The following is a 21888-nucleotide window of genomic DNA, read 5'->3' on the forward strand; positions in this document are numbered from 1 at the left end:
CATTCCCAGGTATTTTACACTTTTAAGTATAGAAATAATTAGTTTCTCAAGAAAAACTAAGTTTAGATGAGATACATTTTCCCCTTTTTTCCCTTTATTCTACGTATGTAACTACTTTGCTCTTTATTCTGGTGTGGATTATTTTCTTTTAACTTTCACAAAATATTTTTAAAATGAACTTTTGGACTGAGAAATTTCTTTCGTCACGCGTTTTACCCGTGTTTGAACTCGCCTTATACTTCGGCAGCTACACTAAAGTTTAAAACCTGCCTAAGACTGAAAGCTTGAAAACTGCCTTGGATTAAAAGAAAGAAATCTGCGTGTTCTAAGCCTGACGTTGGACTGCGACGGAAGAAAACAACGACAACTTGAAAACACTCAACAGGTAATTTTAATCTTTGTCTTTGATCGGAGTTGGACATTTTTGAAAATTGCTAGCGCTCCTCGCGAGACCGTATAATTTATAAAGGAGCTTAATTACCTTAAAAGAGATTCTGCCCTGTTCTGGTTTAAGATCGCCATGAATTCTGAATCCAGAAACCAGAAGAAATATCAAACACCAAACGAAAGTCTGAGTGGTGTGAGCGGAAGTCGCGACTATGACGTTTCAAAGGAGGACCATCTCCATGACGATGGAAAATCCTTCAATTTATCAGCTGATCTTCAATTGGAGATAGACCGCAAATACAAACAATTATCTGATATTATTAAGATCGTAACGGATTTACAACAAATTATCAAGAATCGGTTCTTCATTCTAAAAAAGTAATATGAAAGGCTAAATGATGAATTTTTATCCATCCAGAGCAACGAAGATACACAGAAAATTATACAAAAGGATTTTTACGCTAAAATGTTGTACTAGGGTGTTGTACCGTGTTAGCCATTATGAATGTAGAGAAAAACCAAGCAACATGACACCTTTTATTGATTACATTTTGCCTGAAGGGGCCTGAGTTGCCTCGAAAGCTTGCATATTGTAATCTTTTTAGTTAGCCAACAAAAAGGTATCATTTTGCTTGGCTTTTCTTTAAACTAAAATGAAAACTTTTCATACGTTTTTGGGATATACAATGAAATGGGTTATGGAAGTATGTCAAAATAAAAGCAATGCTGCAACCCGACTTTTCTGCTAACCAATTCGGGGATTACAGAATGAAGGATGACATTTCTCCTGAAGACAGTGTCTCTCAGATTTTCATTCAAACTAAAAGTCGTGTAAGTACAGTGGCTACTTCAGTTAGTGCCCGCAGATCTCAAGAGACAGCACATGCTGTGCTGTTGATTAAAGCTCAGAATCAAAAAAGGCAACAAGCTCTAGAAGCACAGCTGAAAGCACAACTGAAAGCTAAAAGAGATCAATTGGCTTTGGAAGCAGCTATAGCAGAATCCGAAGCAAAACTGAAGGCTCTTAAAGGACGCAATCGCAGTCCTGATAAACCAATGTTCCTCAGAAACCAGATGTGAAAAATGTAAAACCACATGATACAAGTATTTGTGACTTTCTGTGTAAAAATGAAAGTAACAACAATCCTCAGCAACCAGTTTATGATCAGCGTTACGATCAACAGAAAGAACAGCAAAATAAAACACAAGCGTTTAATGTTCCAATAGAAACGTTCCAATGTTTAATGGTGATCCATTGACTTATATAAACTTTCTTAGGGCATTTGATCGAGCCGTCGATCAGGTGGTAAATGATGCTGGAGACAAATTAGAGTACTTAGTACAATTTATCAAAGGCATGCCTAGAGACATTGCCCAGAACTGTGCATATCTTCCACTAGCAGAAGGGTACAGAAAGGCCAGAGAACTGCTCGAGACTTTTTATGGAAACCACATACAAATATGGGACGCCTACATGAAGAAAGTTAGGAAGTGGTCACAAATAAGAACGGGTGATGGAGAGAGCTTAAAGGCATACACAATCTTTCTTGGTAATGAGTGTTATGTTCGGTTTAAAGAACGGTAACAAATTTGATAACAATTTATATATCCGCACTATGTCATCAAAGCTTCCTCAAGAACTATGAGAGCTTTGTCAAAATAAAGCTACAAAGATCAAAAGTAAAGAAAGAAGAAGACCAGGACTCGCTGCCTTATATGGTTTTCTGGAAGGACAGGTTATAGCTTCCTTGGATCCAATGTAGGCCTACGGCGCTTCCTAACAAAATCATACCTTTAAGAAGGAAAAGGAAAAGACTGATCAAGAGAAGTATCCTGTAAAAGACACATGATATTCTATATGGTGTTCCACAAGGCTCTATCCTGGGTCCACTGCTCTTCTCAATCTACATGCTTCTATTAGGTCAGATTATCTCAGGGCACAACGTGAGCTACCACAGCTATGCTGATGACACACAGCTGTATGTATCAATAGCACCTGATGACCCTAAATCTCTTGATTCGCTAACACAATGTCTAACTTGTATCTCAGAATGGATGAATAGTAACTTTCTCAAATTAAATAAAGAAAAAACCGAAATCTTAGTGATTGGCAATAATGGATACAATGAGGCTATTAGAAATAAACTGGATGCATTAGGATTAAAAGTCAAATCGGAGGTAAAAAGCTTAGGGGTAACCGTTGATTGTAATCTGAATTTTAAATCGCATATTAATCAGATCACTAGGACAGCATTTTTTCACCTAAGAAACATAGCAAAAGTTAGACCTCTTATATCATCGAAAGATGCAGAGAAATTAGTTCATGCGTTTGTTTTCAGTCGGCTAGATTACTGTAACGCACTCCTCTCAGGACTACCCAAAAAAGACATCAATCGTTTGCAACTAGTGCAGAATGCAGCTGCTAGAATCCTTACCAGGAAAAGAAAATCCGAACACATTTCTCCAGTTTTGATGTCACTACACTGGTTACCTGTGTCATTCAGAATTGACTTTAAAATTCTGCTTATGGTTTATAAAGCTTTAAATAATCTCGCCCCGGCTTATATATCGGAATGTCTGACACCTTATATTCCAAATCGTAACCTCAGATCCTCAACTGAGTGTCTCCTTAGAATTCCAAGAGCAAAACTTAAAAGAAGTGGTGAGGCGGCCTTCTGCTGTTATGCACCTAAAATCTGGAATAGCCTGCCAGTAGGAATTCGCCAGGCTAATACAGTGGAGCACTTTAAAAAACTACTGAAAACACATTATTTTAACATGGCCTTCTCGTAACTTCACTGTAATTTAATCCTGATACTCTGTATATCCAATTCATTATAATAACTATTCATTCAAAATCTGTACTAACCCCTACTCTCTCTTCTGTTTCCTTTTCCGGTGTCCTGTTGGTGGTGGCGTGCACCACCACCATCTACCCAAAGCACCATGATGTCCCAACAATGATGGATGGATTAAAAGCCAGAAGTCTGTATGACCATCAGCATCAAGTGACTCCGTCAAAAACCCGAACTACAAAGAGGACTATTTCATTTATGTTAGGTAGAATGCCCAGAGGGGACTGGGTGGTCTCGTGGCCTGGAACCCCTACAGATTTTATTTTTTTCTCCAGCCTTCTGGAGTTTTTTTTTTTTTTTTTCTGTCCACCCTGGCCATCGGACCTTACTCCTTTCTATGTTAACTAATGTTGTCTTATTTTAATTTCTTATTTTGTCTTTTATTTTTCTTCTCTTCATTATGTAAAGCACTTTGAGCTACTTTTTGTATGAAAATGTGCTATATAAATAAATGTTGTTGTTGTTGTTGTTGTTGACTGAGAAAGGACAATTTTACACGGTAAGCACAGTTTTTTTGCAATGAAAAACACGATCTTAACGAATGCAGTGCAATTCAAAAATTAACTTTCGAAAGTAAAATTGACTTTTTGAAATCTAAAGGCTTATGCTTTAAGTGCCTTAAACAAGGACATCTTAGTAAAGATTGTGAAGAAAAGATTAAATGCCAGATATGCTCTCATTTTCATCCAGTCATTCTGCCTATGAACAAGGAAAAAAGCACTGACGATAAAGCTACTCCTCCTAAAAAGGAGAACGCTAAGTCGAAACAGAAAAGTAGTTCTTCTGCAAATGTTTCCGTAGGACCAACAGAGACTTGTATGGCTACTGGGGCCGGAAACCAGGGTGTCTTAGCTGTGGTTCCAGTCAAAGTTAAGTCAAAAACGAGCAAAAAATGTGTTGAAACATATGCTCTAATAGACTCTGGCAGCTCAACCACATTTTGCACAGAAAGCTTACAAGAGCAATTCAATCTTTCTGGAAGAAAGTCTCGCGTATTTGTTGGCACCTTAGAAAGGGACAAAGTAAATACACAAAAGTTATTAAAATGTAAAGTCTTAACCGAGTTGTAAGTCTGTGGGATAGAAGAAAACACATTTTTTTGATTTACCAGAAGTATACACAGTGTACATTATACCTGCGTATAAGGAGAAAATTCCTACTCAAGAAGATATTATGAAATGGTCTTACCTTAAAGATGTGCCTCTACCCCAGATAAATGCAGAAGTAGGTTTGTTATTAGGTACAAATACTCGAAAAGTCATGGTGCCATGGCATATCATACATAGTGAAGGTGACGGACCTTATGCAGCCAGAACAGTTCTGGGATGGATTGTTAATAACCTAATAAAGGGGTCAGACAAAGAAAGACTGCAAAGTTATTCAGTCAATCATTTGACAATAATGGAGGTAGAACAAATGTTACTCCAGCAATACAATATAGACTTTTCAGAGTGCAGTTGTGAGGAGAAGGAGGAATGTCACAGGAGGACATTAAATTCATGTGCATAGCTTCAGATTCAGCCAGACTAATAGATGGACACTATTGCATTAATCTGCCTTTTAAAGATGAGACACTTAAAGTGCCAAACAATGGTTGTGTTGCAGAACAACGTGCTATTGGACTTAAAAGGAAACTTACAAAGTATCCAACATTCCATGAGGATTAAAAAATTTTCATGAAAGATATTTTAGACAAAGGATATGCCATCAAGGTACCCATTGAACAGCTGACCCTCGAAAGTGAAAGAGTGTGGTACATACCTCACCATGGAGTATATCATCCAAAGAAAAATAAAATCAGAGTAGTTCTTGACTGTACAGCCACTTATCAAGTCTTTTCTCTAAATGAACAGTTGCTGAAAGGACCTGATTTAACTAATACACTCATTGGAGTCCTTACAAGATTCAGAGAGGAGCCGATTGTTCTCATGGCAGATATTAAATCAATGTTTTATCAAGTGAACGTTCCAGATGAAGACACTGATCTTCTTCGGTTCCTGTGGTGGCCTAAGGGTAATCTAAACAATGGACTAGAGGAATACAAAATGACAGTGCATCTTTTTGGTGCTACTTCATCACAGCCTCTTATGCCTTACAAAGAACAGCAGAGGATGCAAGAGGCACAGCTCCAGACGAAGCAGTTAACAATGTGCTGCATAACTTTTATATTGATGACTGTTTAAAGTCAGTTGCTACAGAAGAACAAGCCATAAAATTGGCCAAAGATCTTCAAGCCCTTTGCTTAAAGGGAGGATTTTTTCTTATGAAATGGATAAGTAATAGTAGAGCAGTCTTGTTGTCCATTCCTGAAGAAGACAGGGCAATAGATCAAAAGGACTTAGACTTAAGCCATGATTTGTTACCAGTTGAAAAAGCCTTAGGTGTTCAATGGTGCACACAGGCTGACAGTTTCAAGTTCCAGGTAAAGCTGCAAGATAAGCCTGCTACAAGACATGGTATTCTGTCACTGGTCTGTTCAATATACGATCCACTTGAATTCTTAACACAAGTCATATTGCCTGCTAAGCTTATTTTAAGAGAACTGTGTAAAGAGAATATGCGTGGGATCAAGAAGTGGTGGTTAAGTATGTCCAGCAATGGAAAAAAATGGATGGACGATTTGCAGCTACTTGTGGATTACAATGTAGATAGGTGCATTAAACCACCTGGATTTGGTCAAATAATGTCTGTACAAATGCATCATTTTGCAGATGCTTCAGAAAACGGATATGACACTGTTTCCTACCTCCTCCTGACTAATAAAGAAAATAAGAGACATTGTTCATTTATAATGGGGAAATCAAGAGTGGCACCATTAAAACCTGTCACTATACCAAAGTTATAACTTACAGCAGCAGTGGTAGCAGTCAAAATGGACAAAATGTTAAAGCAAGAATTCCAGATTCCCCTACAAGAGTCAATCTTTTGGACTGACAGTACCACAGTAGTAAGGTACATTGCAAATGAAAGTGCACGCTACAAAACGTTTGTTGCCAACAGAATCACAGTGATAAGAGAGCACTCACACCCCTCACAATGGAGGTACAGTGCATCCGGAAAGTATTCACAGCGCATCACTTTTTCCACATTTTGTTATGTTACAGCCTTATTCCAAAATGGATTAAATTATTTTTTTTCCTCAGAATTCTGCACACAACACCCCATAATGACAACGTGAAAAAAGTTTACTTGAGGTTTTTGCAAATTTATTAAAAATAAAAAACTGAGAAATCCCATGTACATAAGTATTCACAGTCTTTGCTCAATACTTTGTCGATGCACCTTTGGCAGCAATTACAGCATCAAGTCTTGTTGAATATGATGCCACAAGCTTGGCACACCTATCCTTGGCCAGTTTCGCCCATTCCTCTTTGCAGCACCTCTCAAGCTCCATCAGGATGGATGGTAAGCGTCGGTGCACAGCCATTTTAAGATCTCTCCCGAGATGTTCAATCGGATTCAAGTCTGGGCGCTGGCTGGGCCACTCAAGGACATTCACAGAGTTGTCCTGAAGCCACTCCTTTGATATCTTGGCTGTGTGCTTAGGGTCGTTGTCCTGCTGAAAGATGAACCATCGCCCCAGTCTGAGGTCAAGAGCGCTCTGGAGCAGGTTTTCATCCAGGATGTCTCTGTACATTGCTGCAGTCATCTTTCCCTTTATCCTGACTAGTCTCCCAGTTCCTGCCGCTGAAAAACATCCCCACAACATGATGCTACCACCACCATGCTTCACTGTAGGCATGGTATTGGCCTGGTGATGAGCGGTGCCTGGTTTCCTCCAAACGTGACGCCTGGCATTCACAATAAAGAGTTCAATCTTTGTCTCATCAGACCGAGAATTTTCTTTCTCATGATCTGAGAGTCCTTCAGGTGCCTTTTGGCAAACTCCAGGCGGGCTGCCATGTGCCTTTTACTAAGGAGTGTCTTCCATCTGGCCACTCTACCATACAGGCCTGATTGGTGGATTTCTGCAGAGATGGTTATCCTTCTGGAAGGTTCTTCTCTCTCCACAGAGGACCTCTGGAGCTCTGACAGAGTGACCATCAGGTTCTTGGTCACCTCCCTGACTAAGGCCCTTCTCCCCCGATAGCTCAGTTTAGATGGCCAGCCAGCTCTAGGAAGAGTCCTGGTGGTTTTGAACGTCTTCCACTTACGGATGGAGGAGGCCACTGTGCTCATTGGGACCTTCAAAGCAGCAGAAATTTTTCTGTAACCTTCCCCAGATTTGTGCCTCGAGACAATCCTGTCTTGGAGGTCTACAGACAATTCCTTTGACTTCATGCTTGGTTTGTGCTCTGACATGAACTGTCAACTGTGGGACATTATATAGACAGGTGTGTGCCTTTCCAAATCATGTCCAATCAGCTGCATTTACCACAGGTGGACTCCAATTAAGCTGCAGAAACATCTCAAGGATGATCAGGGGAAACAGGATGCACCTGAGCTCAATTGTGAGCTTCATGGCAAAGGCTGTGTATACTTATGTACATGTGCTTTCTAAATTTTTTTATTTTTAATAAATTTGCAAAAGCCTCAAGTAAACTTTTTTCACGTTGTCATTATGGGGTGTTGTGTGTAGAATTCTGAGGAAAAAAATGAATTTAATTCATTTTGGAATAAGGTTGTAACATAACAAAATGTGGAAAAAGTGATGCGCCGTGAATACTTTCCGGATGCCCTGTAAATACAGGTTAGTAACTATGGGGGGGCAGAGCTTTCAGAGTGATAGTCCCTAATAGTTGGAATTCTCTCCCTCTCAGCCTTCGCGAGGAAAAAATCTATTGTTAATTTCAAACTTCTGTTAAAAACACATCCACAAGCAAGAAGTTCGCAATACAATCCTAGCAATCATCAACATGAACGGAGATAAAATCGTTTACCATAAAAATATAATGCACACATTTAGAGACTACTATAAATCCTTATATTCTACTGAGTTCAAAGAAGACAAAACACAATCTAATGCATTTCTAAATACATTACAGATGCCACAAATAGATACTTTTATTGCAGAGGAATTGGATAAACCTCTGGTGCTATCAGAATTACTAGATGCTATAAAGTCACTTCAGAGCAGGAAAGCAGCAGGCCCTGATGGCTACCCTGTCAAATTTTATAAGAAATTATTCACTCAGCTGGCTCCCCTCTTATTAGCAACATTTACAGAAGCTAGAGACAATCAAATTCTACCTCAAACTTTTCGCCAAGCATTAATCACAGTCTTTCATAGGAAATTTGGGTTTGGCCCAAATATTTGTGCATGGATCAAACTACTGTATACCAATCCAGAAGCTTCAGTTTGTATTAACAACATTTTCTCAGACTACTTTAAACTAGAACGTGGTACCAGACAAGGATGCCCCTTGTCACCACTGCTCTTTGCAATCGCCATTGAACCATTGGCAGTCCCCAGTCGAAATGCTTATCAGATAAAGGGGATTATCAGAGAAGGACTGGAGCAGAAGGTTTCTCTATATGCAGATGATATGGTACTGAATATATCAGACCCACAAAATTCTGTGCCTGCTGTCTTAACAGCACTTACAGAATTTCAAGAGATCTCTGGTCTCAGAATTAATTTGAATAAAAGTGTACTCTTTCCAGTGAATTCTCAAGCACACAATATTAGATTGGACACCTTCCCTTTTATTATTGCAGATCAGTTTAAATACTTAGGGGTAAATATCACAAGTAAATATAAAGCTCTTTCTTAACAAAATTGCACCGTCTGTATGGAAAAAATTAAGCAAAACTTGCATAGATGGTCAATCCTCCATCTCACTCTAGCTGGAAGTATTAACATTGTTAAGATGAATATCCTTCCTAAGCTTCTTTTTGATTTCAAAACATTGCAATATACATCAATAAATCATTCTTTAAGCAATTAGATTCAACCATAACCTCATTTATTTGTAACCTAAAACATCCACGTATCCGAAGAATGACCCTACAAAGACCTAAGACAGAAGGTGGCATGGCTCTACCTAACTTTCAGTTTTATTACTGGGCAACAAACATACAAGCTATAAAAACCTGGACACAAATAGATGAACATACACAGGCTTGGTCCGCAATAGAAATAAAATCCTGCAGTACTTCTCTATATTCCTTGCTTTGTGCCCCAATAAATGCAAGTTATTGCCAATATGCTAATAACCCAATTGTGCTTCACTCACTCAGAATATGGAACCAATGTAGAAAGCATTTTAAGATGGAGAATCTTTTATCTGTGGCACCTCTGCATAAGAACCACCTTTATCAACCCTCGCAGACATATGCAGTTTTTAATATCTGGAAAACATTTCAGATTAAATTGCTTAGAGATCTTTATATAGACAACATCTTTGCATCCTATGAACAATTACATTCCAAATTTAACTTTCCAGCAACACATTTCTTTCACTGTCTTCAAATTAGAAACTTTGTCAAACAGAACCTGCCCAATTTCCCCCATCTCCCACCTTCCTCTATGCTGGAAAAAATATTGCTCAGTCTCGAGGACTCAGATAGCATTTCTGCAATATATAAAAATATTTTACAGTCCCTCCCTTCCAAAGATCCAAGAGGACAATGGGAAAAGGATCTCTCACTCAACGTATCAGAAAAGGATTGGAAGGTAGCAATGCAGTGAATTAATTCGAGCTCCATATGCACAAAGCATACAATTATCCAACTCAAAATTATATATCGAGCCCATCTGACTCGCTTAAAATTATCCAAAATGTTTCCAGGCCAAGATCCTACCTGTGAACGCTGCAATCGAGCTCCAGCCTCACTGGGTCACATGTTCTGGGCCTGCACCAAGTTAACATCATTCTGGACAAAAATTTTTAAGTGCCTTTCAGACAGCCTTGGTGTCACAGTTCCTCCTAATCCACTAACAGCTGTGTTTGGTGTTCTTCCAGATGGGCTTAAAGTGGAGAAGAACAAACAAACTGTCATTGCCTTCACTACACTATTGGCACACAGACTTATTTTGCTAAACTGGAAGAATCCTAACTCTCCTCTGTTAAGTCAGTGGGTAACTGATGTTTTATATTATTTGAAATTGGAAAAAGTCAAATTCTCACTTAGAGGATCTGTGCAGAACTTTTTCAAAACCTGGCAGGATCTAATCAATAATATTTTAGAATAAGCTCTTAAAGCACCAAGGAAGTAGATTCTCCCCCCATTTCTTTTTCTTCTCCATTTATCTGTATCCGCCTATTAAACTCATCAATTTATTTATTTTTACTATTTTTAAGTTTCAGTCCGTTGGCCATGCTCTCTTTCTCAGGGGTGGGGGTTGATTTGTTTTTAATCCTATTTTTTTTTTTTGTAAAAATTGATCTATTTGTATGGATTGATTTCAATAAAATCAATAAAATAAAAAAAAAACACATCTTTTCAATGAGTATTAATCTTTTTCATGTATGTAATTTCTACTGTCTTGCTAATGTGTTTATTGAATTGTAAAGTGTCTTTGAGTGTATTAAAGGTGCTACATAAATAAAACTTTATTATTATTATTATTATTATTATTATAACAATATGTATTATTTAAATGAAGTTAAAATTTTATCTGTATAATACAATAAACATATTTTGCTGCATTTCATCTTAAAAATGATATCATCATCATATGTAAATATGCGCTTCACAAAGTGCCTCAGGTTGTGCAATATTATAACTGTATCACAAGTTTACAGTGAAGTAATTGAACTTATAAGTACAAAATGTCTGATGAGTGAGGTTCACTTCTGTCTAAATAGTAAGCATTAAAAGCAGGGTAAGAACTTCATGAAGTGATCTAATTATTGGTGCCTGTCATTGATGAACACATAAGTGAAGTTACGGGCAAAAGTGCTAGCTTGTTATCTGCAAACTGGTACATCCTAATCAGACCTGGGGCCTCATGTATAAACGGTGCGTACGCACAGAAATGTTGCGTACGAATGTTTCCACGCTCAAATCGCGATGTATAAAACCTAAACTTGGCGTAAAGCCACGCACATTTCCACGGTAACTCATTCCTTGGCGTACGCAATTTATCCGCCCGGTTTTGCAGACTGGCGGCACCCAGCGTCAAAGCAGTGCTACTGTTCCTGTGTGATCACCCTTTCTTTCTTAAATCCACATTCCTGGCGCGGCTTTATAAATACACTGAAATTAACTGCATATTGTTTATTAGTGTAATGCATCTGATTGTAATTAACCTGTAGCAATATAATGGTCCAGGGAATAGCCATAGTATTCCAAATACCATAACTGCTTTAGCATTGTAACTCTCACTGCATCTTCTTTCAGCTGATCCCGTTAAGGGCTGCCACAGCAGATCATTTTTTTCCACATTACTCTCACTGCACCACTCGGAGTATTTATATCACTGTATCTGAGTGGGAAATCACAGCAGCAGCTGATTGGAAAGAGAATTATCGGTACACAGCATGAAGCAGATGCTGCCTGAGCCACAGCAAACGCTTTAGTCCCTGTACGGACTTCGCGGTTTAGAAACATTTTCATCCCAAGAACTCTAAACACACTAAATCAGTCCATCAAGTGCTCCTTGTAGAAATGTTTGGACTTATAAGTACAATTACCCCACTGTAAACTTGCACTACAGTTATAATATTGCACAACCTGCGCCACTTTATAAGCGCGTATTTACCTGTGATGACGGTATTCATTTCTAAGACGAAATGCAGCAAAACATGTTGATTATATTATACAGATAAAACTTTAACTTCATTTAAATAATCTGTATTGTTAATAATTAAACATGTGAGGACACGGTGCCGCAGCGCTAGCTAGTTCACGGATAGCTCCTGCCTTGCGCTGTATTCTTGCTGGTGCTGACGCAACACTGGAAAGATAGACGGATATAATAATCAAACACGTACTACTAAGATATTTCAATGTTCCTTAAAAGTTTTGAAGAATCGAAGTTCTAAGCTTACAGATGGCTTCACGTCTATTACATAGCTTATTGTGTGGCGATTGAGTTTTTGGAGAAAGAAAAGTAAGGACAGGAATTGGAGGTTAGTACGTTTGAAAGAGACAGTACTGCTGTGATAAATTATTTAATTGAAGGTTGCGCATGGCGCAGCAAGCCTCTTGCGTGAGACATGAACAAGCACTGCGCCACCGTGTTCCCATGTTTAATAACATGCTTTCATTCCTATCATCATGAAAAAGATATCACGTATACATCTCAGTATTTTAATTATTCAGAGAGCTGTAATATCACGAATGTAATGGATTATGTGTCCTGTCGGAGAAAGAGAAAGCCCGTTTAAAAAGCAGGTAGTGATTCACACACATAGAGCACATAGAAGATCAAATACAGAACAAAGCATTTAACATGCCACTTTAGTTACAATAGGATTTGAGAAACTAGTAAATTAAACGATTTTAAGATGAAGTTTATGATGTTCTACTTTAATGGCAAAATAAACTACGTGATTAAAGTGGAAATTTCGAGATTAAAGTTGACATTTCGTGCTTTTTTCCCCACTGTGTGCCTTTTTTTTGTCTGTACCCTAATAAGCTTTCATATGACACTCAGACGGTGGGCTACGACTCGCTTTTTCACGGCGACTTTGATATGTGATTTCTTTTTTATTTCGGGCACTGTGCGACTTTGTGAAGTTGAGCCTTCGAGTTTCTCCGACACTCTGTCACTCGATCAGCTTCCTTTTGTTGATTATACCACTGTTTAAACCAACAAATAGTACGTTTTTCCTTTGCCTCCACTTGGTATTCGCTGAAATTCTTATATTTTCTCCCGTGCTTTTCCCATTGTCTTTTCACAGAAGGCTATTTATATTGATTTGCATATTCAAAGAGGCGTAATTCTGGGAGGAGTTGGGGCGGGACAGAAGGCGCGTGCACGTGCGTTACTTTTCACGCAAATCGGGATTTACAGTGGTGTGAAAAACTATTTGCCCCCTTCCTGATTTCTTATTCTTTTGCATGTTTGTCACACAAAATGTTTCTGATCATCAAACACATTTAACCATTAGTCAAATATAACACAAGTAAACACAAAATGCAGTTTTTAAATGATGGTTTTTATTATTTAGGGAGAAAAAAAATCCAAACCTACATGGCCCTGTGTGAAAAAGTAATTGCCCCCTTGTTAAAAAATAACCTAACTGTGGTGTATCACACCTGAGTTCAATTTCCGTAGCCACCCCCAGGCCTGATTACTGCCACACCTGTTTCAATCAAGAAATCACTTAAATAGGAGCTGCCTGACACAGAGAAGTAGACCAAAAGCACCTCAAAAGCTAGACATCATGCCAAGATCCAAAGAAATTCAGGAACAAATGAGAACAGAAGTAATTGAGATCTATCAGTCTGGTAAAGGTTATAAAGCCATTTCTAAAGCTTTGGGACTCCAGCGAACCACAGTGAGAGCCATTATCCACAAATGGCAAAAACATGGAACAGTGGTGAACCTTCCCAGGAGTGGCCGGCCAACCAAAATTACCCCAAGAGCGCAGAGACGACTCATCCGAGAGGTCACAAAAGACCCCAGGACAACGTCTAAAGAACTGCAGGCCTCACTTGCCTCAATTAAGGTCAGTGTTCACGACTCCACCATAAGAAAGAGACTGGGCAAAAACGGCCTGCATGGCAGATGTCCAAGACGCAAACCACTGTTAAGCAAAAAGAACATTAGGGCTCGTCTCAATTTTGCTAAGAAACATCTCAATGATTGCCAAGACTTTTGGGAAAATACCTTGTGGACTGATGAGACAAAAGTTGAACTTTTTGGAAGGCAAATGTCCCGTTACATCTGGCGTAAAAGGAACACAGCATTTCAGAAAAAGAACATCATACCAACAGTAAAATATGGTGGTGGTAGTGTGATGGTCTGGGGTTGTTTTGCTGCTTCAGGACCTGGAAGGCTTGCTGTGATAGATGGAAACATGAATTCTACTGTCTACCAAAAAATCCTGAAGGAGAATGTCCGGCCATCTGTTCGTCAACTCAAGCTGAAGCGATCTTGGGTGCTGCAACAGGACAATGACCCAAAACACACCAGTAAATCCACCTCTGAATGGCTGAAGAAAAACAAAATGAAGACTTTGGAGTGGCCTAGTCAAAGTCCTGACCTGAATCCAATTGAGATGCTATGGCATGACCTTAAAAAGGCGGTTCATGCTAGAAAACCCTCAAATAAAGCTGAATTACAACAATTTTGCAAAGATGAGTGGGCCAAAATTCCTCCAGAGCGCTGTAAAAGACTCATTGCAAGTTATCGCAAACGCTTGATTGCAGTTATTGCTGCTAAGGGTGGCCCAACCAGTTATTAGGTTCAGGGGGCAATTACTTTTTCACACAGGGCCATGTAGGTTTGGATTTTTTTTTTCTCCCTAAATAATAAAAACCACCATTTACAAACTGCATTTTGTGTTTACTTGTGTTATATTTGACTAATGGTTAAATGTGTTTGATGATCAGAAACATTTTGTGTGACAAACATGCAAAAGAATAAGAAATCAGGAAGGGGGCAAATAGTTTTTCACACCACTGTATGTAGTAGAAGAACGTGAAAGTATGCGTGCGCACAGATTCCTGCATCTGGATTTTTCTGTGCGTACGCACAATCCCGCTTTTGTGCTTACGCCATGTTATAGTGTGAGTTCTACGCACGGCGTTATACATGAGGCCCCAGGTTATTACAATTCACCACTCTGCTGACAGTGTGCTCCATCTCTTTCATATTATCAACAGTGACCATTTGAAAGCCCTTCATCCCTACTACACTTTTTTATTAGATACAGAGGCTTTTGACTGGCTCTGTTGGTACTACACTGGGAGAGTCTTGGAAACACAATATTGATTCCTTTTCCTTCTTTTTATTTATTCCACATGTTCATTCCTTTAAGTATTTAGCATTATAATATCATCCTCCATTAAAAGCATTATTTCTTCTAATTGTGGCTATGTAATTAAGGATTTTAAACAATCTTTCAGCAATTTAATCCCATCCACCCACAATTAGCTATTTTACAGATGATCATCCTTCCTTATTTAAACTTTCTGAGCGCAATAATCCCACTCCTAACTTCTCCTAACTAATGGAAAAACAATAGTTTTTTCATTTCTTTCTTACAGATGCCAGCCTCACATTAAACTTTCGTTGTTTTTTTTTTGACAGATGGGAGAGTTGCTTTACTGAATTTTGAAGGGTATCATTGGTCATTTGTTTTGTGTTCAGTTTGATTTTGGCTCAGCCCGCCATTGTCTTCACCACCAACCTCCTCCCCCAGTTGAGGCAAGTCTGACACATCCAAACTCTTTGTGTGACTTTCCTTTTTAAAAACCAAGGCAATGAGTTTATTCAACCCAATTGTTTCACATGCCATTCAGATATTTCAGAGTGCTATTAAGAAAGTTTTGCATTGGTACCCCAGCATGATTTTTTTTTAAATAGTAGCACTTAATGTTCTAGGTCAACCTATTTTGTTTCCACACTGGGGCTCACTGGGAACTTGCAAACTGGGGTACTTGAGTGATGATTTGGAGCTTCTTAATTTTCAGTCTCTTTGCTCATATTTTTCCATTCCTCAGTCCTCCTTCTTTTATCTGTATATTCACTACAAACTGGGGCTGTTGTTTTTGTTTCCAAATTTCAAATATAGAAATATTTTTATTGCAGTTTGCATTCAAAATACTTTTCAGATGTTTGCATTTGATATCAGATTACACCAGGCACGCTATGACACATTGTCTGTAAATTAAACTAGGAGAAGATACCACCACAGATCTGAAGCAAAAGTGTAAACCTCAAAATCTAAGAAGCATAGCTCCAAACTAAAGGTTCAGGCTTACAGCCTACTCATGGAGCATAAGCTTTCAAATAGAAAGATGTCCTCAAACAAAGGGAGGAAAACTGTAAAGGAAAAAACTCTGTCCCACAAAAACAATACAAAGTTTCTTTAATATTTAAGTGTTTATTGCAAATTCAAAACGTATACAAAGAAAAAGTAACAAAAAGAATGTCATATTGAACAAGTAGAGAAGGGACGCCAAAAATACTATTTTATCATAAAAGCCAGAAGTCTAAAGAAAGGGAATTCAATATCTATGCACCAAACACAAAACCAAGGAACAGGAGAACAACCTCAGGCTAAAGCGGACATTGCATTGGCTGTTTATTCTCAAATAGACCCAGGAAAATTTCCCAGTGATAGTGTCAGGTTTCTTTAGGCATAATATATAGACACAAGTAACAAGATTTAAAGAAATAGTGTAGTTTGCCACATGGGCTGGACAGGCATCCCGGCCAGGAGATGAGATGGTTCCTTACCCAGACAGGAGACTCGGAAGGAAGGATCGGAAAGGATGGATGGACAGCCCATTGAAAAGAAAAGATATTGTTGGGCCTTTGTTAGACCCCCAGCACAGTAGATGGCTGCAGCACCGGATATCATTACCCAGTAGGAAGCCAACGGGATATGCAGGGAAATGTAGTCCAGCAGAGCAGCCCTGCTGGAATCACTAGGTGCCAAAATAGGGCACTGCAGGGAGACAAGCTCCTTGCTGCAATGGACTTCTGTATGACCTCGAAGTACTTCCATCAGGCAGGATCCCTGGCACCGGAAGTACTCCCAGGTCATTAATAAAAGGGACCACACTCCCTTAGCCAAGAGAGTCGGAGCTGGAAGGAAGAGAGGCAACACTCAACGGGAGAAGGGCAGTGTGGTGGTGAGAGAAATTATACTGGTAAATTGAATTGTGAAGAGAGAATACCTGTGTTTTTGTGCTTTTGCAACTTTGGAGAGTATTTTAGTGAATAATTAACCTTTATTTGAACCCGGGACTGTGCTTATGTGTTCATGTTGGGATTTGGGCTCGCTGATGCCCCAGTTTCCATCACAATAGACACAACGTAACTTATAAACCTAATATTTACAAATATGTATATATGTAAAAAGGAAAACTCATATTATTTACAAAATAATAATTTAAATGAATTTCTATCTGGCTGTCACTAATTAAAATTTTCAATAGAATTTCAATAATTTCCTCTTTCCATTCATTCAAGAACTGTCATTACAGGCATGTTTTTAACTACAATATTGTAAGTATTTTGTTTTCCCACCTAATGATGACTTCCATGTGTAAATCCTTCAGGATTGGGGTAGGGGAAATTTGCCATAGGCAAAGCATGGGTCCACTGACCAAAGATTTTAAAATAATTCCTAAAATATGTTAAAGTTATGTTCCTTGTCCCGGGTACTCAAAACCCCTAATGCTCATTCAGACCATTTGGAACGTAAGTATCTAAAAGTTCTATCCACTCCTTTTCTTTTTTCAATCTATTGGTCTTGTTCCAATAAGTATTTAATTGAAACTAAGAAGTGTAAAATATAAATGAGAGAGTCAACCAAAAAAAAAACACAGAGAGAATGTGTAAACTCTACACAGTGCAGGTAGGAGTCAATATTAAAACCCAGACATCCGGAGCAACGAGGCAGTAAATGTGCAGGTTGGGTTGATTAGTGACTCTGAACTGATTCATTATAAATGTGTGTGCTCTGTCCAGGGACCATTGTATCTTACTTAATTCAATTTTATAAAATACACAAACTAACTGTTTTATGTAACTGGCTTCAAAAATCTGATGTATGTCCTTGATCAAAATGTTGATGACTTGTACATTACTATTGCCCCTGGCCACATGGATGTCCACATGAAAGTTGGCAGGGGAGTGAATTTTTAGCCATATGTTCTTTGTTAAAACAAAAGATGGAAAAAGTCCAAGACTGTGAAGTTGAATATAAAAGGCTATAATAGGAGAATTAAATCACTTGATTAAACAGCAGGTGTGGCTGACACTCATTTTGTCAGAACTTGTTAATAACTTTGTCAGTAAGTTCATTTTTGTGTTCAAGAATCTTAGTTCAGTGAACACTCATCATGCACAGTCCAGATATTCAGGCATTTAACATGCTTGTCCTCTGCCAAGTTTTCACATTTCTCACTGCGCTAACGTACTTTTCCACTGCCAGCTTTTAGAGGTATGTTAGAGCAATAATGACTTTTTGAAATCTAAGTAAAAGTGCTTTGTGTTTCACAGTCCACAATCTGACATTTATATGTCAAAAGTGGATGAAAACAATTTTCTCTCTGCCTGAATTAATTTGGGGTCAGTGCAGTGCCCTCAGAAGTCAGTAACTGACTGAACTTGTACCATGTTAGCCATTATGGATATAGTGAGAAGTCCAGCAAAATTACACCTTTTATTGGCCAACTAAATAGATTACAATATGCAAGCTTTTGAGGCAACTCAGGCCCCTCCTTCAGGCAAGATCTAATACAATATTTACACACATGTGAGTGATAGAGGTTCTGTACAGCTTGATATTTAAGCCTCATGCATATATAATTGTTGAAACATTGTCAGGATAACTTTATCCAGCAGAGTTGACAGATTTCTTCTTCCTTACTTGCAGTACACTGCAACTTTGGATTAACTTGTATTCATAGCTCTTCCAAATAAATTATTTGTCACTAAAACTGCATGCATGAAATGTGCTTTGCAGGCAGAAATGTTGACTTCTTCACTGATTTAACTAACTCACCAGGAGCCTCATGTATAAATGGTGCATACGGACAAAAATGTTGCGTACTCCCATTTCCACTCTCAAATCGCAATGTGTAAACCTAAACTTGTCGCAAAGCCATGCACATTTCCATGGTAGCTCAAGCCCTGGCATACACAAGTTCTCTGCTCGGTTTTGCAAACTGATGGCACCCAGCGTCAAACCAGTGCTACTGTTCCTGTGTGGTTTCCCTTTCTTTTTTAGATCTACATCCCTGACGTGGCTTTATCATATACACTGAAATTAACTGCATATTGTCTATTAGTTTAAGGCATCTGATTGTAATTAACCTGTAACAATATAATTGTCCACAGAATGTCCAAACTATTCCAAATACCATAGCTGCTTTAGCATTGTTACTCTCACTGCACCTTCTTCTTTTTCTTTCAGGTGCTTCCGTTAGGGGTTGCCACAGCAGATCATCTTTTTCCATATTACTCTCACTGCACCACTCGTAGTATTTATATCACTGTATTTGAGTGCGGAATCACAGATCTACAGCAGCTGATCGGAAAGAGAATTATCAGGATACAGCATCAAGCACACGCTGCCTCAGCCATACTGCCTATTTGAACTGCTCTCATACGGCAAACGCTTCAGAGCCTTTCCTGTATGGACCTCGCGGTTCAGAAACAGTTTCATCCCAAGAACTATAAATGCACTCAATCAGTCCATCAAGTGCTCCTTTTAGAACTGTTTGTACTTATAAGTACAATTACCTCACTGTAAACTTGCAATACAGTTAAAATATTGCACAACCTGAGCCACTTTAGTGCATATTTACATATGATGATGATATAATTTTAAGATGAAATGCAGCAAAATATGTTTATTACATTATACAGATAAAACTTTAATTTCATTTAAATAATCAATATTGTTAATAATTAAACATGTGAGGACATGGTATAGAGGCGCTAACAAGGAGCTGGTGCCTTGTTCAGGGTTTCTTCCTGCCTCGCGCTGTATTCTTGCTGGTGCTGACGCGACACTGGAAGGATAGATGGATAGAATAATTAAACATGTACTACGAAGATATTTCAGTGTTCTTTAAAAGTTTTGAAGAATACGCATGCTCAGCTTACAGATTGCTTAACGTCTATTACAAAGCTGATTGTGTGGTGATTGGGTATTTGGAGAAAGAAAAGGAAGGACAGGAATTGGGGGTTAGTACGTTTGAAAGAGACAGTACTGCTGCAATAAATTATTTAATCGAAGGTCACGAATGGCGAAGCAAGCATCTTGCGTGAGGCATGAACAATCTCTGGACGAGGCACCAGCTCGTCACAATCACTGCACCACTGTGTTCCCATGTTTAATAACATGCTTTAATTCCTATCACCATGAAAATGATAACAAGTATACATCTCAGTATTTAAATTATTCAGAGAGCTGTAATATCATGAATGTAATGGATTATGTGTCCTGTCGGAGGAAGAGAAAGCCCGTTTAAGAAGCACATAGTGATTCACACACATAGAGCACAAAGAAGAACATATACAAAACAAAGCATTTAGTGTGCTACTTTAGTTGCGATGGGATTTGAGAAACCAGTAAATTAAACGATTTTAAGATCAAGTTTATGATGTTCTACTTTAATGACAAAATAAACTATGTGATTAAAGTAGAAATTTCAAGATTAAAGTTGACATTTCGTGCTTTTTTCCCATTGTGTCCCTATTTTTTTTCTTTTCTCTGTACCCTAATACGCTTTCATATGACACTCAGACGATGGGCTACAACTCGCCTTTTCACGGCGACTTTGATATCTGACAACTTCTTTTTTATTTCGGGCACTGTACGACTTTGTGAACTTGAGCTTTCGAGTTTCTCCGACACTCTGTCACTCGATCAACTTCCTTTTATTGTTCATACCACTTATTTAAACCAACAAATAGTATGTTTTCCTTGCCTCCACTTGGTATTCGCTAAAATTCTTCTATTTCCCCCTGTGCTTTTGCCATTGCCTTTTCACAGAATGCTGAGCTTAAGGGCTATTTATATTGATTTGCATATTCAAAGAGGCGTAATTCTGGGAGGAGTTTGGGGAGTGGCTGCAGGCACGTGTATATGTGTTATTTTTCACGCTGACCGGGATTTATGGAGTGGAAGAACGTGTACTTCGGCAAATGCACAGATTTATGCATCTGGATTTTTTTGTGCGTACAAACATTTCCACTTTTGTCCGTGCACCATATTTTAGTGTGAATTCTATGCATGCCGTTATGCATGAGGCCCCAGGCCATTATTTGAATCAATATGAACTGAGCAGAAAGGAGAACTGACCAAGAATGGAGTGATATACCAATGCAAGGCATACTCAGTTATACAGACTCTTTCATCTATAAAAGGGAGAGTGGCTTGTTGTGAAAATTATCATATTACAGTTTTAAGCCCATTTTTAGTTTTCCCAGCTTTTGGAAATAACTGAAATGGAAGTGTTAGTGTGACACATTACTGTCAATTTATTACACTGTGTCTTTGCTTCTACTATTAATGAAAGGGTTACTGCCTGATGGTACAGTGGCTCTCAGGTTTGGTTTGGGGACCCCTACAGCTACAGAATTCTGTTTCAACTAATTTTACAATCTGAAATTATGTCAGGCATACATTTTAATTATTTCATGTAATTGTTTTATATGTTTTTGGGTCCTGAAAACATTTTTCTCCATCATGTAATGATTTTCACAAAACACATTTTTAGCTGTCAATTATAGTTTATTTTTCATAGTTTTCACATTATAATTAATTAAATATCAATATTTGAGTTTAATATTTTTAATATAAAATCTATGTTTAAATCAAAACAATTCTTTTAGTCAATAATAAGGTCAAGATAAAGCTGGAACGAAACGTGGTGAGGAGTTCTAGCAGCAGGTAGCAGCCTGTCGGACTTGACCTTCCCGTTTCACTGGAATGTAGAAGACACACCTCAGTGTGACTCAGTCAGTTGTTCAGTTCACTAATAAATGATCACTGAGGAGATTCTTTTATGTTGTTGTACTGTTAATTCGTTTTTAGGAATTTGTTTTTAGGAATTAAGACAA

General features: G+C 38.3%; 2 protein-coding genes across 5 annotated transcripts in view; both read left to right on the forward strand.

Moving 5' to 3' along the window:
• Positions 1-15976, forward strand: part of LOC114664744 (zinc finger protein 345-like) — a 292505-nt gene extending 276529 nt beyond the window's left edge. For all 4 annotated transcript variants that reach the window (XM_051925492.1, XM_051925501.1, XM_051925495.1 and 1 more), the window contains one exon: positions 15915-15976. The gene's annotated coding sequence lies outside the window, so the exon portion shown is untranslated. The remainder of the gene's footprint in view (positions 1-15914) is intronic.
• LOC114644576 (uncharacterized) overlaps positions 1156-21888 on the forward strand; it is a 76264-nt gene continuing 55531 nt past the window's right edge. The window contains exons 1-2 of the mRNA XM_051932769.1: positions 1156-1463; positions 1666-1794. Of these exons, the coding sequence (XP_051788729.1) occupies positions 1156-1463; positions 1666-1794 (437 nt within the window). The remainder of the gene's footprint in view (positions 1464-1665; positions 1795-21888) is intronic.

Source organism: Erpetoichthys calabaricus, chromosome 1 (assembly GCF_900747795.2).
Source record: "Erpetoichthys calabaricus chromosome 1, fErpCal1.3, whole genome shotgun sequence".
NCBI lineage: Eukaryota > Metazoa > Chordata > Cladistia > Polypteriformes > Polypteridae > Erpetoichthys > Erpetoichthys calabaricus.